We start from the raw sequence: 17,597 nt of genomic DNA on the forward strand, positions 1-17,597 counted from the left end.
AGAGGCTGCAGTGAGCCGAGATCGCGCCACTGCACTCCAGCCTGGCAACAGAGCAAGACTCCGTCTCAAAAAACAAACAAAAAAACATGAAACATAATGGAGCTCTTAACAGTCCCTACCTTAAAGGGTGCTTGTTTAGATTGAAAGAGAAATATATGCAACGTGTTAGGAGCAGTGTCTAGCACAGAATGAGCCTCAGTGATCTCAGGTCACGGACCCAATTTCTCCAGGCCTTGATTTTGTCATCTGTATTGGGGGGTTGTTAATAGCAGCCTCCTCTCAGGCTTTCCCGGGGATTAGGTAGGAGTGGGTGCTGACTGTGGTAGCTGACAGACAGTACGGTGTCTTTCCCTCATTGTTTTATTTATTTATTTATTTTTGAGATGGAGTCTCGCTGTGTCGCCCAGGCTGGAGTGCAGTAGCGTGATCTTGACTCACTGTAACCTTTGCCTCCCGGGTTCAAGCAGTTCTCCTGCCTCAGCCTCCCAGATAGCTGGGATCACAGGGGCCCGTCACCATGCTTGGCTAATTTTTGTATTTTTAGTAGAGACAACGTTTCGCCATGTCAGCCAGGCTGGTCTCAAACTCCTGACCTCAGGTGTTCCGCCCGCCTCAGCCTCCCAAAGTGCTGGGATTACAGGCATGAACCACCGCGCCTGGCCCCTTTCCCTCATTGTTAATGGCTGCAGTCTAAGGTCATGGACAGGCTTTGGAGCCAGCAAGACCTGGGTTCAAGGTCTTGCTCTGCTGCCTACCAGTCTCAGCCTCAGTTCCCTGCTCTGTTCATGTATTGTCCCTTCCCTGTTTAAAACCCTTCCTCAGCTCACTGTTGCTTGCAGGATAGAGCCCCAAATCCTTGAAGCCTGAAGCCTCTGTCACCTTTGAAACCAGCCGCGCCCCAACCCCTGAGCTGAATCTCAATGTGACAGCCACCCTTTCCTGAGGTCCTCTGCCCTTTCTACAGATCTTATAGATCTTTCCCTTTTCCAAGATCTACCCTTTCCTATGGATCTTTTTTAAAATTTTTATTTATTAATTATTATTATTATTATTATTTTGAGACCGAGTCTTGCTCTGTCGCCCAGGCTAGAGTGCAGTGGTGTGATCTGGGCTCAATGCAACCTCTACCTCCTGGGTTCAAGCAATTGAACCTGGGATTACAGGTGCCCACCGCCATGCCTGGCTAATTTTTGTATTTTTAGTAGAGACGGGGTTTCGCCATCTTAGCCAGGCTGGTCTCAAACTCCTGACCTCAAGTGATCTGCCTGCCTCAGCCTCCCAAAGTGTTGGGATTACAGGCGTGAGCCACTGCGCCCGACCAGAAAACTTTTAAATATGTTTGGAACAACTTGGGCATGTCAATCTATCTCCCCAACTGTTATACACACCAGATTTTGAAGACATAGTATGAAAAACAAGCAGAATATTTCATTGAGTTTTGTTTTTCTTTTAAGAGACAGGGTCTTGCTCTGTTACCCTAGCTGGAGTGCAGTGGCACAATCATAGCTCACTGCAGACTTGAACTCCTGGTCTCAAGCCATCCTCCCATCTTGGCCTCCCAAAGTGCTGGGATTATAGGCATGAGACACCTCCCCTGGCCTTAATAATTTTTATGTTGACTACATGTTGAATAAAGTGCTATATGTTGGGATAAACTGTATTATTAAAATTAATTTTGGCTGGGCACGGTGGCTCATGCCTGTAATCCCAGCACTTTGGGAGGCTGAGGTGGGCGGATCACGAGGTCAGGAGATCGAGACCATCCTGGCTAACATGGTGAAACCCCATCTCTATTAGAAAAATACAAAAAAAAAAAAAAAAAAAAAATTAGCCGAGCGTCGTGGCGGGCACCTGTAGTCCCAGCTACTCGGGAGGCTGAGGGAGAAGAATGGTATGAACCTGGGAGGTGGAGCTTGCAGTGAACCGAGATCGCGCCACTGCACTCCAGCCTGGGCGACAGAGAGAGACCCCGTCTCAAAAAAAAAAAAAAAAAATTAATTTCATCTGTTTCTTCTTACTTTTTTTTTTTCCCCCCCGAGATGGAGTTTCGCTCTTGTTGCCCAGGCTGGAGTGCAATGGCACGATCTCGGCTCACTGCAAAACCTCTGCCTCCTGGGTTCAAGCGATTCTCCTGCCTCATCCTCCGGAGTAGCTGGGATTACAGGCATGCACCACCACGCCCAGCTAATTTTTTGTATTTTTAGTAGAGATGGGGTTTCTCCATGTTGGTCAGGCTGGTTTTGAACTCTCAACCTCAGATGATCTGTCCACCTTGGCCTCCCAAATTGCTGGGATTACAGGCGTGAGCCACCGCATCCAGTCTTTTTTTTTTTTCTTAAGAGCTAGATCTCACTCTGTCACTCAGGCTGGAGTGCAGTGGCACGATCATAGCTCACTGCAGCCACCAACTCCTGAGCTCAAGCAATCCTCCCATCTCAGCCTCCTAAGCAGCTGGGACTATAGGCGCATGCCACCATTCTCGGCTAATTTTTTTCATTTTTTTTTACAGGTGAGGTCTTGCTATGTTGCCCAGGCTGGTCTCAAACTCTTGGGCTCAAGTGATCCTCCTGCTTCAGCCTCCCAAAATGCTGATCACAGGTAAGAGCCACTGTGCCTGGCCCCCCCATCTTGATTAGTATAATCCCCTTCCCCACCTCCACCCCGGCCATCAGTGTTGCCTGGATTTCCCCAAATCAGGAGGGGACATAACTGACCTGAGGAAATGGGTCCGCTGATGCCAGCAACACGTTTTCTGGTTTCAAGTCACAGTGGACAATGTTCTTGAAGTGAAGGTGTCTCAAAGCCACCAGGATCTGAGGGGAGCAGATGGAGCCAGTAAGAAAGGTAGACAGGTACGCAGCCAAATCCCAACCTCAGCAGCCAGCCCTCCAAACCCATCCGTACCTTTTTTTATTTTTTGAGACAGTCTCGCTCTGTAGCCCAGGCTGGAAGTGCAGTGGCATGATCTCAGCTCACTGCAACCCCTGCCTCCCGGGTTCAAGTGATTCTCCTGCCTCAGCCTCCCAAGTAGCTGGGACTACAGGCATGCACCACCACGCCCAGCTAATTTTTTTTTTTTTCCTTTTTGAGGCGGAGTCTCACTCTGTCGCCTGGGCTGGAGTGCAGTGGTGCGATCTCGGCTCACTGCAACCTCTACCTCCAGGGCTCAAGTGATTCTCCTGCCTCAGCCTCCTGAGTAGCTGAGATTACAGGCGCTAGCCACTATGCCCAGCTAATTTTTTCTATTTTTAGTAGAAATGGGGTTTCACCATGTTGGCCAGGCTGGTCTCAAACTCCTGACCTTGTGATTCCCCCACCTCAGCCTCCCAAAGTGCTGGGATTACAGGCGTGAGCCACCAGGCCCAGACTTGCCCTGATAATTTTTTTTTATTTTTAGTAGAGACAGGGTTTCACCATGTTGACCAGGCTGGTCTCAAACTCCTGGCCTCAAGTGATCCGCCCACCTCGACCTCCCAAAATGCTGGGATTACAGGCATGAGTGAGCCACTGCGCCTGGCCCCATCCATGCCTTCCTACACACCCCTGCAGACACCCCAGCCAGGGAAACTGGAGGCACTGCAGCACCAAAGAATCTCAGAATCATAGAACCATTTACACCTGAGAGATAAGAGTTAAATGTAAACTACAAAGTCTGGGCTAGATGAGAGGGGCTGTGAAGATCCCAAGATCTTCTAGCATGTGGTAAACTCCTGAATGCTACTCACAGAGCAGGCATTTCCAAGATCCAACTATGTGATTCTATTTTTTTTTTTTTTTTTTGAGACAGAGTCTTGCTCTGTCACTCAGGCCAGAGCACAGAGGCAGGATCACAGCTCACTGCACCCTCAACCTCCCAGGCTAAATCCATCCTCCCACCTCAACCTCCCTAGTAACTGGAATTATAGGCACACACCATCACACCTGACTAATTTTTGTACTTGTAGAGACAGTGTCTCACCATGTTGCCCAGGCTGGTCTCAAACTCCGGCACTCAAGTGATCCACCCACCTCAGCCTCCCAAAGTGCTGGGATAACAGGCGTGAGCCACCCCACCTCACCCATTTTTTTTTTTTTTTTAAGAGATGGAGTCTCCCTCTGTCACCCAGGCTGAAGTGCAGTATCATTCACTACAGCCTCAAACTCCTGGGGTTAAGTGATCCTCCAGCCTCAGTCTCCCAAATAGCTGGGACTACAGGCATACAGGCACGTGCCACTGCCACCATGTCGGGCTTTGATCTTTGATTCCTTTTTTTTTTTTTTTTTTTTTGAGAAGGCCTCCTGATTCTCCTGCCTCAGCCTCCTGAGCAGCGGGGACTACAGGCACACACCACCATGCCCGGCTAAATTTTTGTATTTTTAGTAGAGACGGGGGTTTCACCATGTTGGTCAGGCTGGTCTCGAACTCCTGACCTCGTGTGATCCACCAATCTTGGCCTCCCAAAGTGCTGGGATTACAGGCATGAGCCACCGCGCCCGGCCTGATTCCATTTTTTAAAAAAATATTTTTCATCCTTACAAAAAACTTTGGCTGGGCACAGTGACTCATGCCTGTAATCTCAGCACTTTGGAAGGCTGAGGCAGGTGGATCACCTGAGGTCAGGAGTTAGACACCATCCTGGCCAACACAGCGAAACCCTGCCTCTATTAAAAATACAAAAATTAGCTGGGCGTGGTGGCAGGCGCCTGTAGTTCCAGCTACTCGGGAGGCTGAGGCAGGAGAATCACTTGAACTGGAGAGGCAGAGGTTGCAGTGAGCTGAGATCGCGCCATTGCACTCCAGCCTAGGCAACAAGAGCGAAACTCTGTCTTAAAAAAAAAAAATTTTTTTTTGGCCAGGCGCTGTGGCTCACACCTGTAATCCCAGCACTTTGGGAGACCGAGGAGGGTGGATCATGAGGTCAGGAGATCGAGACCATCCTGGCCAACATGGTGAAACCCTGGTTCTACTAGAAATACAAAAATTAGCTGGACGTGGTGGCACATGCTTGTAATCCCAGCTACTCAGGAGGCTGAGGCAGGAGAATCACTTGAACTGGGGAGTCGGAGGTTGCAGTGAGCTGAGATCACGCCACTGCACTCCAGCCTGGCGACAGAGAGAGACTCTGTCTCAAAAAAAAAAAAAAAAAAAGCTTTGAAGTTGGGCCTGGTGGTGCACACCTGTAATCCCAGCACTTTGAGAGGCCGAGGAGGGTGGATCGCCTGAGCTCAAGGGTTCGAGACCAGCCTGGCCAACATGGTGAAACCCGTCTCTACTAAAACTACAAAAAATTAGCCGGGCATGATGGTGCATGCCTGTAATCCCAGCTACTCAGGAGGCTGAGGCAGGAGAATCGGTTGAACCTGGGAGGTGGAGGTTGCAGTGAGCCAAGATCATGCTATTGCACTCCAGCCTGGGCAACAGAGTGAGAATTTGTCCCCCCCCCCCAAAAAAAAAAGCGGAGGGGAGATTCTGGAGCCAGTCTGCCCAGGTGGAGAACCTGGCTCCACGCTTACGAACTTACGGCCTTGGGCAAGTCTCTTCACCTCTCTGGCTCTCAGTTTCCTCATTTGTAAAATGGGGGTGATAATAGTACCCACCCACCAGCCTGGCTAACATGGTGAAACCCCATCTCTACTAAAAATACAAAAATAAGCTGGGCACGGTGGCACAAGCCTGTAATCCCAGCTACCTGGGAGGCTGAGGCAGGAGAATCGCTTGAACCCGTAGGCGGAGGTTGCAGTGAGTTGACATCGCACCATTGCACTCCAGCCTGGGCGACAGAGCAAGATGCCATCTCAGAAAAAAAAAGAGTACCGACCTTACAGGTTGCTATAAGGTTTAAAGCGTATCTAAAGATGCATGTAAAGCACTTAGAATAGCTAACCACTGTATGTTAGCTGTTACTGTTGTTTATTAGTTATTATTTTTGTGATGGCCTGTTGGTAAATATATTTGTGTGTGTCTCTTAAATAAAGCTTCTCCTGCTATATCTGTTCCTATGATGACAAGATGAGCTGATTGAAAAAAAAAAAAATTACAATTTGTAACCATTCATCTGTGAGAATCCTATTTCTTGATTCTCTGTAACTCAAAATGCCAAGTACACCAGAAGCATAGAGTGTTGTACTACTGCAATTATTGTCTGTGTCTCAGAATTTAAATACTTGTGTTTATTCTGATTGTTTTCTTTTTTAAAAAAATTTTTTTGTAGAGATGGCATCTCGCTATATTGCCCAGGCTGGTCTTAAACTCCTGGCCTCAAATGATCTTCCCACCTCAGCTACCCAAACCTTGAGATTACAGGCATGACACCATGCCTGGCCAACCTCCTCATTCTACAGACTGGGACACCAAGCTGGAAAGATGTATGTGTTGTATATGTCATCTCCAGATTGTTTTTTTGAGATGGAGTCTCATTCTATTGCCCATGCTGGAGTGCAATGGCATGACCTCGGCTCACCACAAATTCCGCCTCCCACGTTCAAGCAATTCTTGTGCCTCAGCCTCCTCAGTAGCTGGGATTACAGGTGGACGCCACCACACCTGGCTAATTTTTGTATTATTAGTAAAGATGGGATTTCACCATGTTGGCCAGGCTGGTCTCAAAACTCCTGACCTCAGGTGATCCATCTGCCTTGGCCTCCCAAAGTTCTAGGATGACAGGCGTGAGCCACCTCGCCCCGCCCATTTCCAGATTTTGTCAGTTGATTTTCTCCCAGTTCATGTGAACAAAGAGGGCAGGTTAGGCCGGGCACGGTGGCTCACGCCTGTAATCCCAGCACTTTGGGAGGCTGAGGCGGGCAGATCACGAGATCAAAAGTTCAAGACCAGCCTGATCGACATGGTGAAACTCCATCTCTACTAAAAATACAAAATACTAAAAATACTAAAAATACAAAAATCAGCTAGGAATGGTGGCGTGTGCCTGTATTCCCAGCTACTCAGGAGACTGAGGCAGGAGAATCATTTGAACCTGGGAGGCAGAGGTTGCAGTGAGCTGAGATAGCGCCACTGCACTCCAGCCTGGGCAACAGAGCGAGACTCCATCTCAAAAAAAAAAAAAAAAAAAAAAAAAAAAAAACATTGGCAGGATATGGTGGCTCACGCCTGTAATCCCAGCATTTTAGGAGGCCGAGGCGGGTGGATCACGAGGTCAGAAGTTCAAGACTAGCCTGGCCAACATAGTGAAACCCTGTCTCTACTAAAAATACAAAAATTAGCCGGGTGTGCTAGCACACGCCTGTAGTCCCAGCTACTCAGGAGGCTGAGGTGGGACAATCGTTTGAACCTGGGAGGCGGAGGTTGCAGTGAGCTGAGACTGTGCTATTGCACTCCAGCCTGGGTGACAGAGTGACACTTCATCTCAGAAAAAAAAAAAAGAGGGCAGGTTGGAAGCTAGATAGATCCAGACAAATCTTGGCTGGAAAGTTACTTGGCTGTGACCTCGAGGGAGACTGCTATCTCCCTGAGCCTCAGTTTCCTCATCTATACAATGGGGTTTATAACAATACCTACCTCATAGGATGGTGGTGAGGCCTACATAAGCTCATGAGGTAAAGGGCTTAGCACAGGGCTTGGGTGGGGGGCAGGCAAGAGCCCAGAAAGCAGAAATCTGCAGAGAGAGAGAGAGAAAGAAGAGCGAGCAGGCAAAAAGAGAGGAAGAGATGAAGGCCAGAAAGAGAAACCCCCTCAGCTGCTGAAAGCAGCCACCTGTGAGAACCATGATTCCTTTCCACACCTGAAGTCTGGATGTGGCCGGGCACGATGGTTCATGCCTGTAATCCCAGCACTTTAGGAGGCTGAGGCGGGCAGATGACTTGAGGTCAGGAGTTTGAGACTGGCCTGGGCAACATGATGAAACCCCATCTCTACTAAAATTACAAAACTTAGCCAGGCATGGTGGCACACACCTATAATCCCAGCTATTCGGGAGGCTGAGGTAGGAGAATCGCCTGAACCCAGGAGGCAGAGGGTGCAGTGAGCTGAGATCATGCCACTGTGCTCCAGCCTGGGCAACAAAGCGAGACTCTGTCTCAAAAATAAATAAATATTATAAAGTCTGGATTAGGGTGCATCAGTGGGTTTCTGTCCCCACCCCATAAGCCAGCCTGACAAACACAGGCACACTGCCTGAGAGGATAAGGGTGCTGGGCCAGGGTAAAGGAAACACAGCAACGATGACTCTGAGACCCACAGAGACGTCTCAGAAGAAGGCAAGGCACCAACCAGAGGGAAGCCTTTCTAGGAAGGATGTGAAACACAGAAACCACAAAAGGGGATATTTAACATTGTAAAAGTTCAACTCTATGGCCAGTTGGATGCAGTGGCTCATGCCTGTAACCCAGAACTTTGGGAGGCTGCAGCAAGGGGACCACTTAAGCCCAGGAGTTCGAGACCAGCCTAGGCAACATGGCAAGACCCTGTCACTACAAAAACATTAAAAAAAAATTAGCCAGGTCTAATGGCTCATGTCTGTGGTTCCAGCTAACTCAGGAGACTGAGATGGGAGGATCGCTCGAGCCCAGGAGTTCAAGACCAGCCTGGGCAACACGGCGAGACCTTGTCTCTACAAAAACATTAAAAAAAAAAAAAAGTAGCTGGATGTGGTGGCTCATGCCTGTGGTTGCAGTTAACTCAGGAGGCTGAGATAGGAGAATCGCTTCAGCCTAGGAGTTTGAGGCTGCAGTGAGCTATGATTACACCACTGCACTCCAGCCTGGGTGACAGAACGAGACCCTGTCTCAAAAAAAAAATAAAACAGGCCGGGCGCGGTGGCTCACGCCTATAATCCCAGCACTTTGGGAGGCCGAAGAGGGTGGATCACGAGGTCAGGAGATCGAGACCATCCTGGTTGACACAGTGAGACCCTGTCTCTACTGAAAATACAAAAAATTAGCCGGGCATGGTGGTGGGCACCTGTAGTCCCAGCTACTTGGGAGGCTGAGGCAGGAGAATGGTGTGAACCGGGGAGGTGGAGCTTGCAGTGAGCCGAGATGGCGCCACTGCACTCCAGCCTGGGCAATAGAGCAAGACTCCGTCTCAAAAAAAATAAAAAATAAAATAAATAAAACCCTATGGTAAATAAAAACTAAATATAAAATAAAGAGGCAAACACTGGGATAAAACCATTGAACAATATAAGTGATAAGAATCTAATGTGCACCCCCACCAAAAAAAAAGAAATGCAGAACAGAGGCCGAGCACAGTGGCTCATGCCTGTAATCCCAGCACTTTGGGAGGCTGAGGCTGAGTCAGGAGGATCACTTGAGCCCAGGAGCTGAAGACCCGCCTGGGCAACATAGCAAGACCCTGTCTTTATAAAAATTAGCCGGGCGTGATGGCTGATGCCTGTTGTCTCAGCTACTCAGGAGGCTGAGGCAGGAGAATCGCTTGAACCCGGGAGGCGGAGGTTACAGTGAGCCATGACTGTACCACTGCACTCCAGCTCAGGTGACGGAGCGAGACCCTGTCTCAAAAAAACAAGCAAAAAGCACAGACACACAAGGAAAATCTGTTTGAATATAACACAAATGAGTTTGACATCACTAGTTAAAAGCAAAGATCCTAGGTTCAAATCCCACCAGCTATGTGACTCTGGACAAGATATTTGTTGTCTCTGACCCTCAGTTTCTTCAACCATAAAAGGGGAATGATAATAACAGCACCTACTACATAGGTTACTATCAAGATTAAATGAGTTTGAAGAGTGCCTGGCACATAGTAAGTGCTCAATAAACGTTAGTGACCACATTATTTATCATCACTATTATCAGCCTCCCTTGTCCTAGCCCTGCTCACCTGAGCGATCACTGTCTAAGAATGGGGCTGTATTGGTCATCCCTGTGTCCTCAACACTGCCCAGCAAGGGACCAAGCACAGAGCAGGGACTAGGGAGTGTTTGTTGACCAACTGAATGAATGAATGAGAGAAAAAGGGCTGCTTGCCCCTTTTTTCTATTGTTTGGTTTTGAGACAGGGTCTCGCTCTGTCACCCAGGCTGGAGTGCAGTGGCACGGTCATAGCTCACTGCAGCCTTGACCACCTAGGTTCAAGAGATCCTCTCCACTCCCCTCCTCCCAAGCAGCTAGGACTACAGACATGTGCTACCAGGCACCACAACCAGCTAGGTTTTCTTTCTTTTTTTTTTTTTTTTCTTTTTGTAGAGATGGGATCTCACTATGTCACCCAGGCTGGTCTCCAACTCCTGGCTTCAAGCGATCCTCTTGCCTTGGCCTCTCAAAGTGCTGGGATTATGGGTATGAGCCAGCCTGTTTTTGAGATGGGCTCTTGCTATGTTGCCCAGGCTGGCTCAAACTCCTGGGCTCAAGCAATCCTCTGGCCTTAGCTTCCTAAGTAGCTGGGATTACAGGTGTACCCCACCATGCCTGACTCCCCTTTTTTCTAGATAAGTCAAATCAGGTCCAGGGAGCCTGACTGATCATTTATTTTTTATAATAAAAATAGCTATCATTACTGCTAATCTATTATTTTTCTATTATTATGATTACTCTTTATTATTATTATTATTATTTTTTGAGACGAAGTTTCACTCTTGTCCCCCAGGCTGGAGTGCAATGGCACGATCTCAGCTCACTGTAACCTCCACCTCCTGGGTTCAAGGGATTCTCCTGCCTCAGCCTCCCAAGTAGCTGTGATTACAGATGCCTGCCACCACGCTCAGCTAATTTTTGTATTTTTAGTAGAGACAGGGTTTCACCATGTTGGCCATGGTTCAAGGCTGGTCTCGAACTCCTGACCTCAGGTGATCCACCCACCTTGGCCTCCCAAAGTGTTGGGATTACAGGTGTGAGCCACTGCACCTGGCCTACTCTTTATTATTTTTAATTGTTACTGTCACTATTATTTTGCTTTTTTCTTTCTTTCTTTTTAGAGGCAGGGTCTCGCTATGTTGCCCAGGCTGGAGTGCAGTGCCTCTTCACAGATGTGATCCCCCTACTGATCAGCACAAGAGCTTTGACCTGCTCTGTTTCCAACCTGGGCTGCTTTGCAACCTGGTGGTCCCCCGCTCCTGGGAGGTCACCACGTGGATGCCAAACTTAATGAGGACATCTGATTAGCACAGAACTCCTGGGATCAAGTGATCCTCCTGCCTCAGCCTCCTGAGTAGCTGAGATCACAGACACGTGCTACCATGCCCGGCTTATTTTTTCTATTATGGTTATTATTACTTCTGTACGATTATGGTTCCTTTTTTTTTTTTCTTGAGATGGAGTCTGGCTCTGTCGCCCAGGCTGGAGTGCAGTGGTGCAATCTCGGCCCACTGCAAGCTCCATCTCCCAGGTTCACACCATTCTCCTGCCTCAGCCTCCCGAGTAGCTGGGACTACAGGCGCCCGCCACCACGCCCGGCTAATTTTTTGTATTTCTAGGAGAGACAGGGTTTCACCGTGTTAGCCAGGATAGTTTCGATCTCCTGACCTTGTGGGCCTCCCAAAGTGCTGGGATTACAGGTGTGAGCCACTGTGCCCAGCCTGATTATGGTTTCTATTATCTGCTATTGTGACTCCCACAGTGTCTGCTTGACCCCCTAGGCATACAGGGCCTCTCCAAGCCGACACCTGATGGGGAGGGGCGGGTGGCAGCGGGCAGGGCAGGCACACCTGGGTGATGAGGAACTTGGTGAGGCGCTCAGGCAGCCGGCCCTTCTCACTGGACAGGATCATCTCCAACATGTCCCCATGCAGCTTCTCCATCACCACAAACACTTTCTCAGGCGTCTCAAACATGCACTCCAGGTTCACGATCCCGGGGTGCCGCAGGCTCTGCAGGGTGGGGAGCGGGGTCAGGGCCCAGGTCACCCACAAACTCAGACCCCAAAGGGTCAGGTATAGGAGCAGGAGGATGACAAACAAGGAGAAGGATGTCCCTGGGGTATTGGCACTCGGGGAGGGAAGGGGGCTTCCCACAGGCCAAGACAGAACAGGCCCACCTCCACCTCACCTGCCAGCTGCCCAAAAGGATCTTTTTTTTCTTTCTATTTAAATATAGAGATGGGGTTTCGCCATGTTGGCCAGGCTGGTCTCAAACTTCTGGCCTCAAGTGATCCTCCCACCTCGGCCTCCCAAAGTGCTGGGATTACAGATGTGAGCCACCATGCCCAGCCCAGAAGGATCTTTACATCCTGAAATTCTGGTGGAGGCCCAGGGTTGCAGGAGGGAGGAGGGGAAGCTTGGAGAAATGGGGAGAGCTCTGCACATCTGTATCTTTTAAATCCACACCCCCTCTCACATTCTCCAGTCCTATCCTGGCCTAACCCCTCTCTCCCACCCAGATCCCCAACTCAGCCTCCTGGCTACAGTCACTTCCCTTTCCACCCACCCTCCAGATGGCAGCCCGAGGGACTTTCCTAAAGTACACACCTGATCCTGCCCCTCCCTTGCTCAAAAGCCTTCTGTGGCTCCCCAGTACCCTCAGGAGAAAGTCCAAAGGGTCTGGCTCCACCATCCTCCCTGGCCTCATCTCCCAGTACCTCCTTTCTGGAAAACCTCATGCTCCCTCTCACCAGGCCTTTGTACAGGCTGGTCCCTCTGCTAAGAACACCTTCTCCTCCCCTTCAGTCTCAACATGCATATGCCCTCCTCCAGGAAGCCTTCCCTGACCACGCCTACACTGGGTCAGCTGGCCCATGAAAGGAAGAAGCAGAAAGGGAAGGCGGCCTGGTGGTTACCTGCAGAATGGCCACTTCGTTCCGGAGCTGGCTCTCCTGCTTGGTAGGGAAGCGCAGTTTGTCAATGACCTTAACTGCCACGTCCCGGCCTGTCTTCCGGTGCTTTCCTGCACAGGGAGTAGGAGAGATGGGGGATGAGAGAGCAAGACCACCCAGTCCTGGCAGGAGTATCTCCAGCTCTGCCAACCTCTGCCCCCCACCATGGAGACAGCCAGAGTTGGGCAGAGTTGGAAGGCCCCAGGAGATATGTGAAAAGGCCAGCTGAGGTGTACCTTGGGAGTAAAGGCAGAAAGAAGGAAAGCAAAAAACAAACAGAAAGCTCCAAAGAAGAGAATGTATAACATGAGAAACTGGATTTATAACCAGTCAGAATCTAGCATCTAGTTTTGTGTGGCCCATAAGAGTCCTGGGGACAGGAGAGAGACACCAGCACCAGGGGAGGCAGACTGACCTTATTATACAGAGAAGGAAACTGAGTCTTGGAGTTTAGAGTGTAGAAGTTACCCTCCCTGTCCTATTGAACTCTAGGATCTAGCTCTGTGGCAAATCAAAGTGTAAAATTTACCCCCCTCCATACAATCAGAATCTAGGATTTAGGCTGTGGCCAATCAGAATGTAGAATCTACCCTCCTAGCCAATCAGAATCTAGGATCTAGCCCTGCGGCCAATCAGAATGCAGAATCTACCCTCCTATTCAATCAGAATCCAGGATCTAGCTCTGTGGCCAGAGTGCAGAATCTACCCTCCTATCCAATCAGAATCTAGGAACTAGTTCTGTGGCCAATATGAATACAGAATCTACTCTCCTATCCAATCAGAATCTAGGTTCTAGCTCTGTGGCCATTCAGAGTGCAGAATCTACCTTCCCTATCCAATCAAAATCTACCTCTGTGACCAATCAGAGTGCCGAATTTACCCTTCCTATTAATAACAGGAGGAAAGTCCATTGGTTTTTCCCAACGAGAAAAGGAGAACCTGCAACCAGTCCACCCAGGATCTAGCTTTCTAAGCCAATCAACATGGGAGGTGAGCATGTGACCAATCAGAAAGGAAGGGTTGGAGCCAGAAAGAAAGGTTTGGAGCCACGGCAGCTTCCCCCAGCCCCAGGCTCCCTCTGGGTTAGCTCTGAAGTGTCCTCACCTCCATAGACCACTCCAAACTGCCCTGAGCCCAGCACTTCATCAGGGAAGATCTGGTAGACAGTGGCAATGTCCTACAGGGTGAAGACAGGGCAGGTCAGGGGTGCAAATGGAAATGGGGGAGGGGGAGTCAAGGAGACGAGAGAGCTGGGGAGGGTTTGTGGGAGGGGAGGGCATCAGGTGGGGGCAGGAGTCTCACCACATTCTCTTGGATCTGACTGTTGGACACAGAGATGCTCAGAGAAGCTTGTCCTAGGGAGAGGGGAGAGACAGAGGTGAGGGGACTCCAGGCTCAGGATTATCACCACCCATACCTGCAAAAGCAGACTTGGGAGTCAGGCCACCCAGATTTGAATCCAATGTTCAATACAACGTGCAACTTTAAGTTAGTGACTTGTCCACTATGAACCTCAGTTTCCTCATCTAGAAAATGGGAATAATAAAAAGACCTCCCTCATAGGGCCACCGGGAGGAGTAAATGAGATGTGCTGAGTGGCTAAAGGAGTGATGTTACGGATGATTTTGCTGAGCATTTTACCCCAGGATCTCAGCACCAGGGGAGGCAGACTGACCCCATTATACAGAGAAGGAAACTGAGTCTTGGAGGGAAAGCCCAGACTGACTCCTGCATCTTCCCTTGAACTTGTCCCCCTACAAACCCAACCAGAGCCAGACATTTCTAAAGTCCGATCCTTCTGCCATTTGAATGTCTCTCTCTTCCACCAGTCTAGGCCCCTGCTCGCCCCCCAACTCTGGGTCCTCACCCCACAGCCCCTTCCCTGGTCTCTTTGCCCCAATACTGCCCCTTCCTACTCACCTCCCACAGAGAAGCCAGAGGGATCTTACTGAGGCACAAGACCGATCCTGTCCCTCCTCTGCTCACAACTCTGCCATGGCTCCCCAGTGCCCTCAGGAAGAAGCCTGAGCCCCTTAAATGCCCTAAAAGGCATGGCCTAGACCCTCATCTACCTCTGACTTCAACCGCCAACATGCTATTCCTGACACACTGGCCTCCTTGCTGGGCCTCAAATACAGCAAGCTCTCTTCTACCTTCTGGTCTCTGCATATGCTGTTTCCCCTGCTAGGAATACTCTTTCCTTCATCCTAGACTTAGCTAAATCTTCCTCATCCTCAAGTGTCAGCTCAAATGTCACTCCTAGGACCAAGCTGGATTACTCTTGCAAATGTTCTGCATCACACTCATTGCTTTTATGGGTTAATGATCAATGTCTGTCACCCACACTGGATTATAAGCTCCAGAGGGTGGGAACCTGGTACTCTCTCATCACTTTTTGCCTCTGCCTAAAATGACCTCCCATTTTCTTTCCCACATCTCACCCTGCCTCGGTCTCCAGGTCTCAGTTCAGATGTCACCTCCTCCAGGAAGCCCCCCTATACACCCAGATTGGGTCAGGTACCCCTCTGGGCTCCTCCAGCTCCCTGGCTCCCTTGTCCCAACCCTGCCCACCCTGGACTGTCACTCTCTGAAGATGGGTATTCTGCGCTACTGGACTCTGAGCCCCATGAGGGCAGGTCTTGGGCTGTCCTGGCCACCACTGGGTCCCCAGCACTGTCCCGCACAGAGGAGGCACTCAGTAAGTGCCTGAGGACTTATCAGCACCTGGGACAAGGCTCATGGAGGGGAAGTGACATGCCCAAGGCCACACATCAGGCCAGGAGCTTAACAGAGCTTTGTTGTGGATTTTTATTGTTGCTGTTTTTTCTGTTTTGGAGACAGAGTCTTGCTCTGTCACCCAGACTGGAGTGCAGTGATGCGATCATGACTCACTACTCCCAGGCTCAAGCAATTCTCCTGCCTCAGCCTCCCAAGTACCTGGAACTACAGGTGTGCGCCACCACACCTGGCTAATTGTTTTTATTTTTTTGTAGAGATGGAATCTCGTTATGTTGCCCAGGCTGGTCATGAACTCCTGGCCTCAAGTGATCCTCCCTCCTTGACTTCCCAAAGCACTGGGATTAACAGGAGTGATTAACAGAGTTTGAACCCAGGCCTGCTGAATCCAGAAGCTGCGTTCTCAACCCCACCATTGCCCACCTTCCTCTTTGGCCCTTCCATTCCCGGGAACCCTGCCCCACCCATCTAGACCTATTCTCTCAAGGGCCCGGGGTGGGAGGACTTACTGTGGGGCGCGTGGCCTGGGGCGCTGGGTGCGTCCTGAAGGATGACGGGCATCAGGGCCTGGCGGATAGCTGTCTCCCAGCCCCGGGCGGCCTCAGCCCCCTGCCCACTTGGCCCACCCGGAGCCCCGCCAGGCATCTCGCCCACGAAGTAGGTGGCGTTGGCAGTGACAATCTCAAAGCAGTGTGGGTTGGTGCCCGGCGGCACAAGGCTGAAGTTCTGGGCAGACTCCACCGTGAGGATTTCTGACAGCGGAATTTCCTGCAGGACGTGGAACCAGCACAGGTGAGGACGCCAGGCAGACCTTGGAATTCTAGTGCTTACCCAGAAGGATACACAGGATCCATGTTGATGGGGATGGGCCTGGTTTGCACAGTGGTCAGACAAGTTCCCAGTAATTCTAAGCGTGTTCTCACTGTTCTTTTATAATTACTGGCAGAGGCCAGGTGCGGTGGCTCACGCCTGTAATCCCAACACTTTGGAAGGCCGAGGTGGGCAGCTCACTTGAGGTCAGGAGTTCGAGACCAGCCTGGCCAACATGGCAAAATCCCGTCTCTACTGAAAATACAAAAATTAGCCAGGCGTGGTGGTGTGCGCCTGTAATCCCAGCTACTCGGGAGGCTGAGGCAGGAAAACCGCTTGCACCTGGGAGGCGGTGGTTGTAATGAGCCAAGATCACACCACTGCACTCCAGCCTGGGCGACAGAGTGAGACTCTGTCTCAAAAATAATATTAATAATACTAATTACTGGCAGAACTGATATTGAAGCAGAGACCAGAAAGGTAAGAAGAAGCCAGCTGGCAAGGAGTAGGGGAACAGCATGTGCAAAGGGCCTGAGGAAAGGCTGTGCTCAAAAGCCAAGCTGTATCCCCATCACATGGCAGTGCCTGGACACAGTAAAAGCTTGATAAATATTTGATGGCCGGATGTGGTGGCTCATGCCTGTACTCCCAGCACTTTGGGAGGCCAAGGTGGGCAGATGGCCCAGGAGTTCAAGACCAGCCTGGGCAACATAGTGAGACCCTGGCTCTACAAAAAATTTAAAAATTAGGCATGGTGCCACAAGCCTGTAATCCCAGCACTTTGGGAGGCCAAGGTGGGCAGATCGCTGAAGCCCAGGAGTTTGAGACCAGCCAGAGCAACACAATGAGACCCCCATCTCTATAAAAAATACAAGAACTAGCCAGGTGTGGTGGTGCGCACCTGTAATCCCAGCTACTGGGGAGGTGGGAGAATCATTTGAGCCAGGGAGGCAGAGGTTACAGTGAGCCATGATCATGCCACTGCACCTGGGAGACAGGGCAAGAGCCTGTCTCAAAATAAATAAATGGGCCAGGTGTGGTGGCTCCCGCCTGTAATCTCAACACTTTGGGAGGCCAAGGCGGGTGGATCACAAAGTCAGGAGTTCAAGACCAGCCTGACCAACATGGTGAAAGCCCATCTCTACTAAAAATACAAAAATTAGCCAGATGTGATGGCACACCTATAATCCTAGCTACTCGGGGGGCTGAGGCAGAAGAATCACTTGAACCCCGGAGGCGGAGGTTGCAGTGAGCCAAGATCGCGCCACTGCACTCCAGCCTGGGTGACACAGGGAGACTCCGTCTCAAAAATAAATAAACGTTTGATAATAAATGGAGGAAATGAGGCC

General features: G+C 50.2%; 1 protein-coding gene across 4 annotated transcripts in view; it reads right to left on the bottom strand.

Moving 5' to 3' along the window:
• Positions 1-17,597, bottom strand: part of PRKD2 (protein kinase D2) — a 44,086-nt gene that overhangs the window by 4,966 nt on the left and 21,523 nt on the right. For all 4 annotated transcript variants that reach the window (XM_024237066.3, XM_054540746.2, XM_024237064.3 and 1 more), the window contains 6 exons: positions 15,948-16,206; positions 14,005-14,057; positions 13,807-13,879; positions 12,667-12,773; positions 11,600-11,761; positions 2,715-2,813 (listed from right to left, as the gene is read on the bottom strand). In XM_024237066.3, the coding sequence (XP_024092834.1) occupies positions 2,715-2,813; positions 11,600-11,761; positions 12,667-12,773; positions 13,807-13,879; positions 14,005-14,057; positions 15,948-16,206 (753 nt within the window). The remainder of the gene's footprint in view (positions 1-2,714; positions 2,814-11,599; positions 11,762-12,666; positions 12,774-13,806; positions 13,880-14,004; positions 14,058-15,947; positions 16,207-17,597) is intronic.

Source organism: Pongo abelii, chromosome 20 (genome assembly GCF_028885655.2).
Source record: "Pongo abelii isolate AG06213 chromosome 20, NHGRI_mPonAbe1-v2.0_pri, whole genome shotgun sequence".
NCBI lineage: Eukaryota > Metazoa > Chordata > Mammalia > Primates > Hominidae > Pongo > Pongo abelii.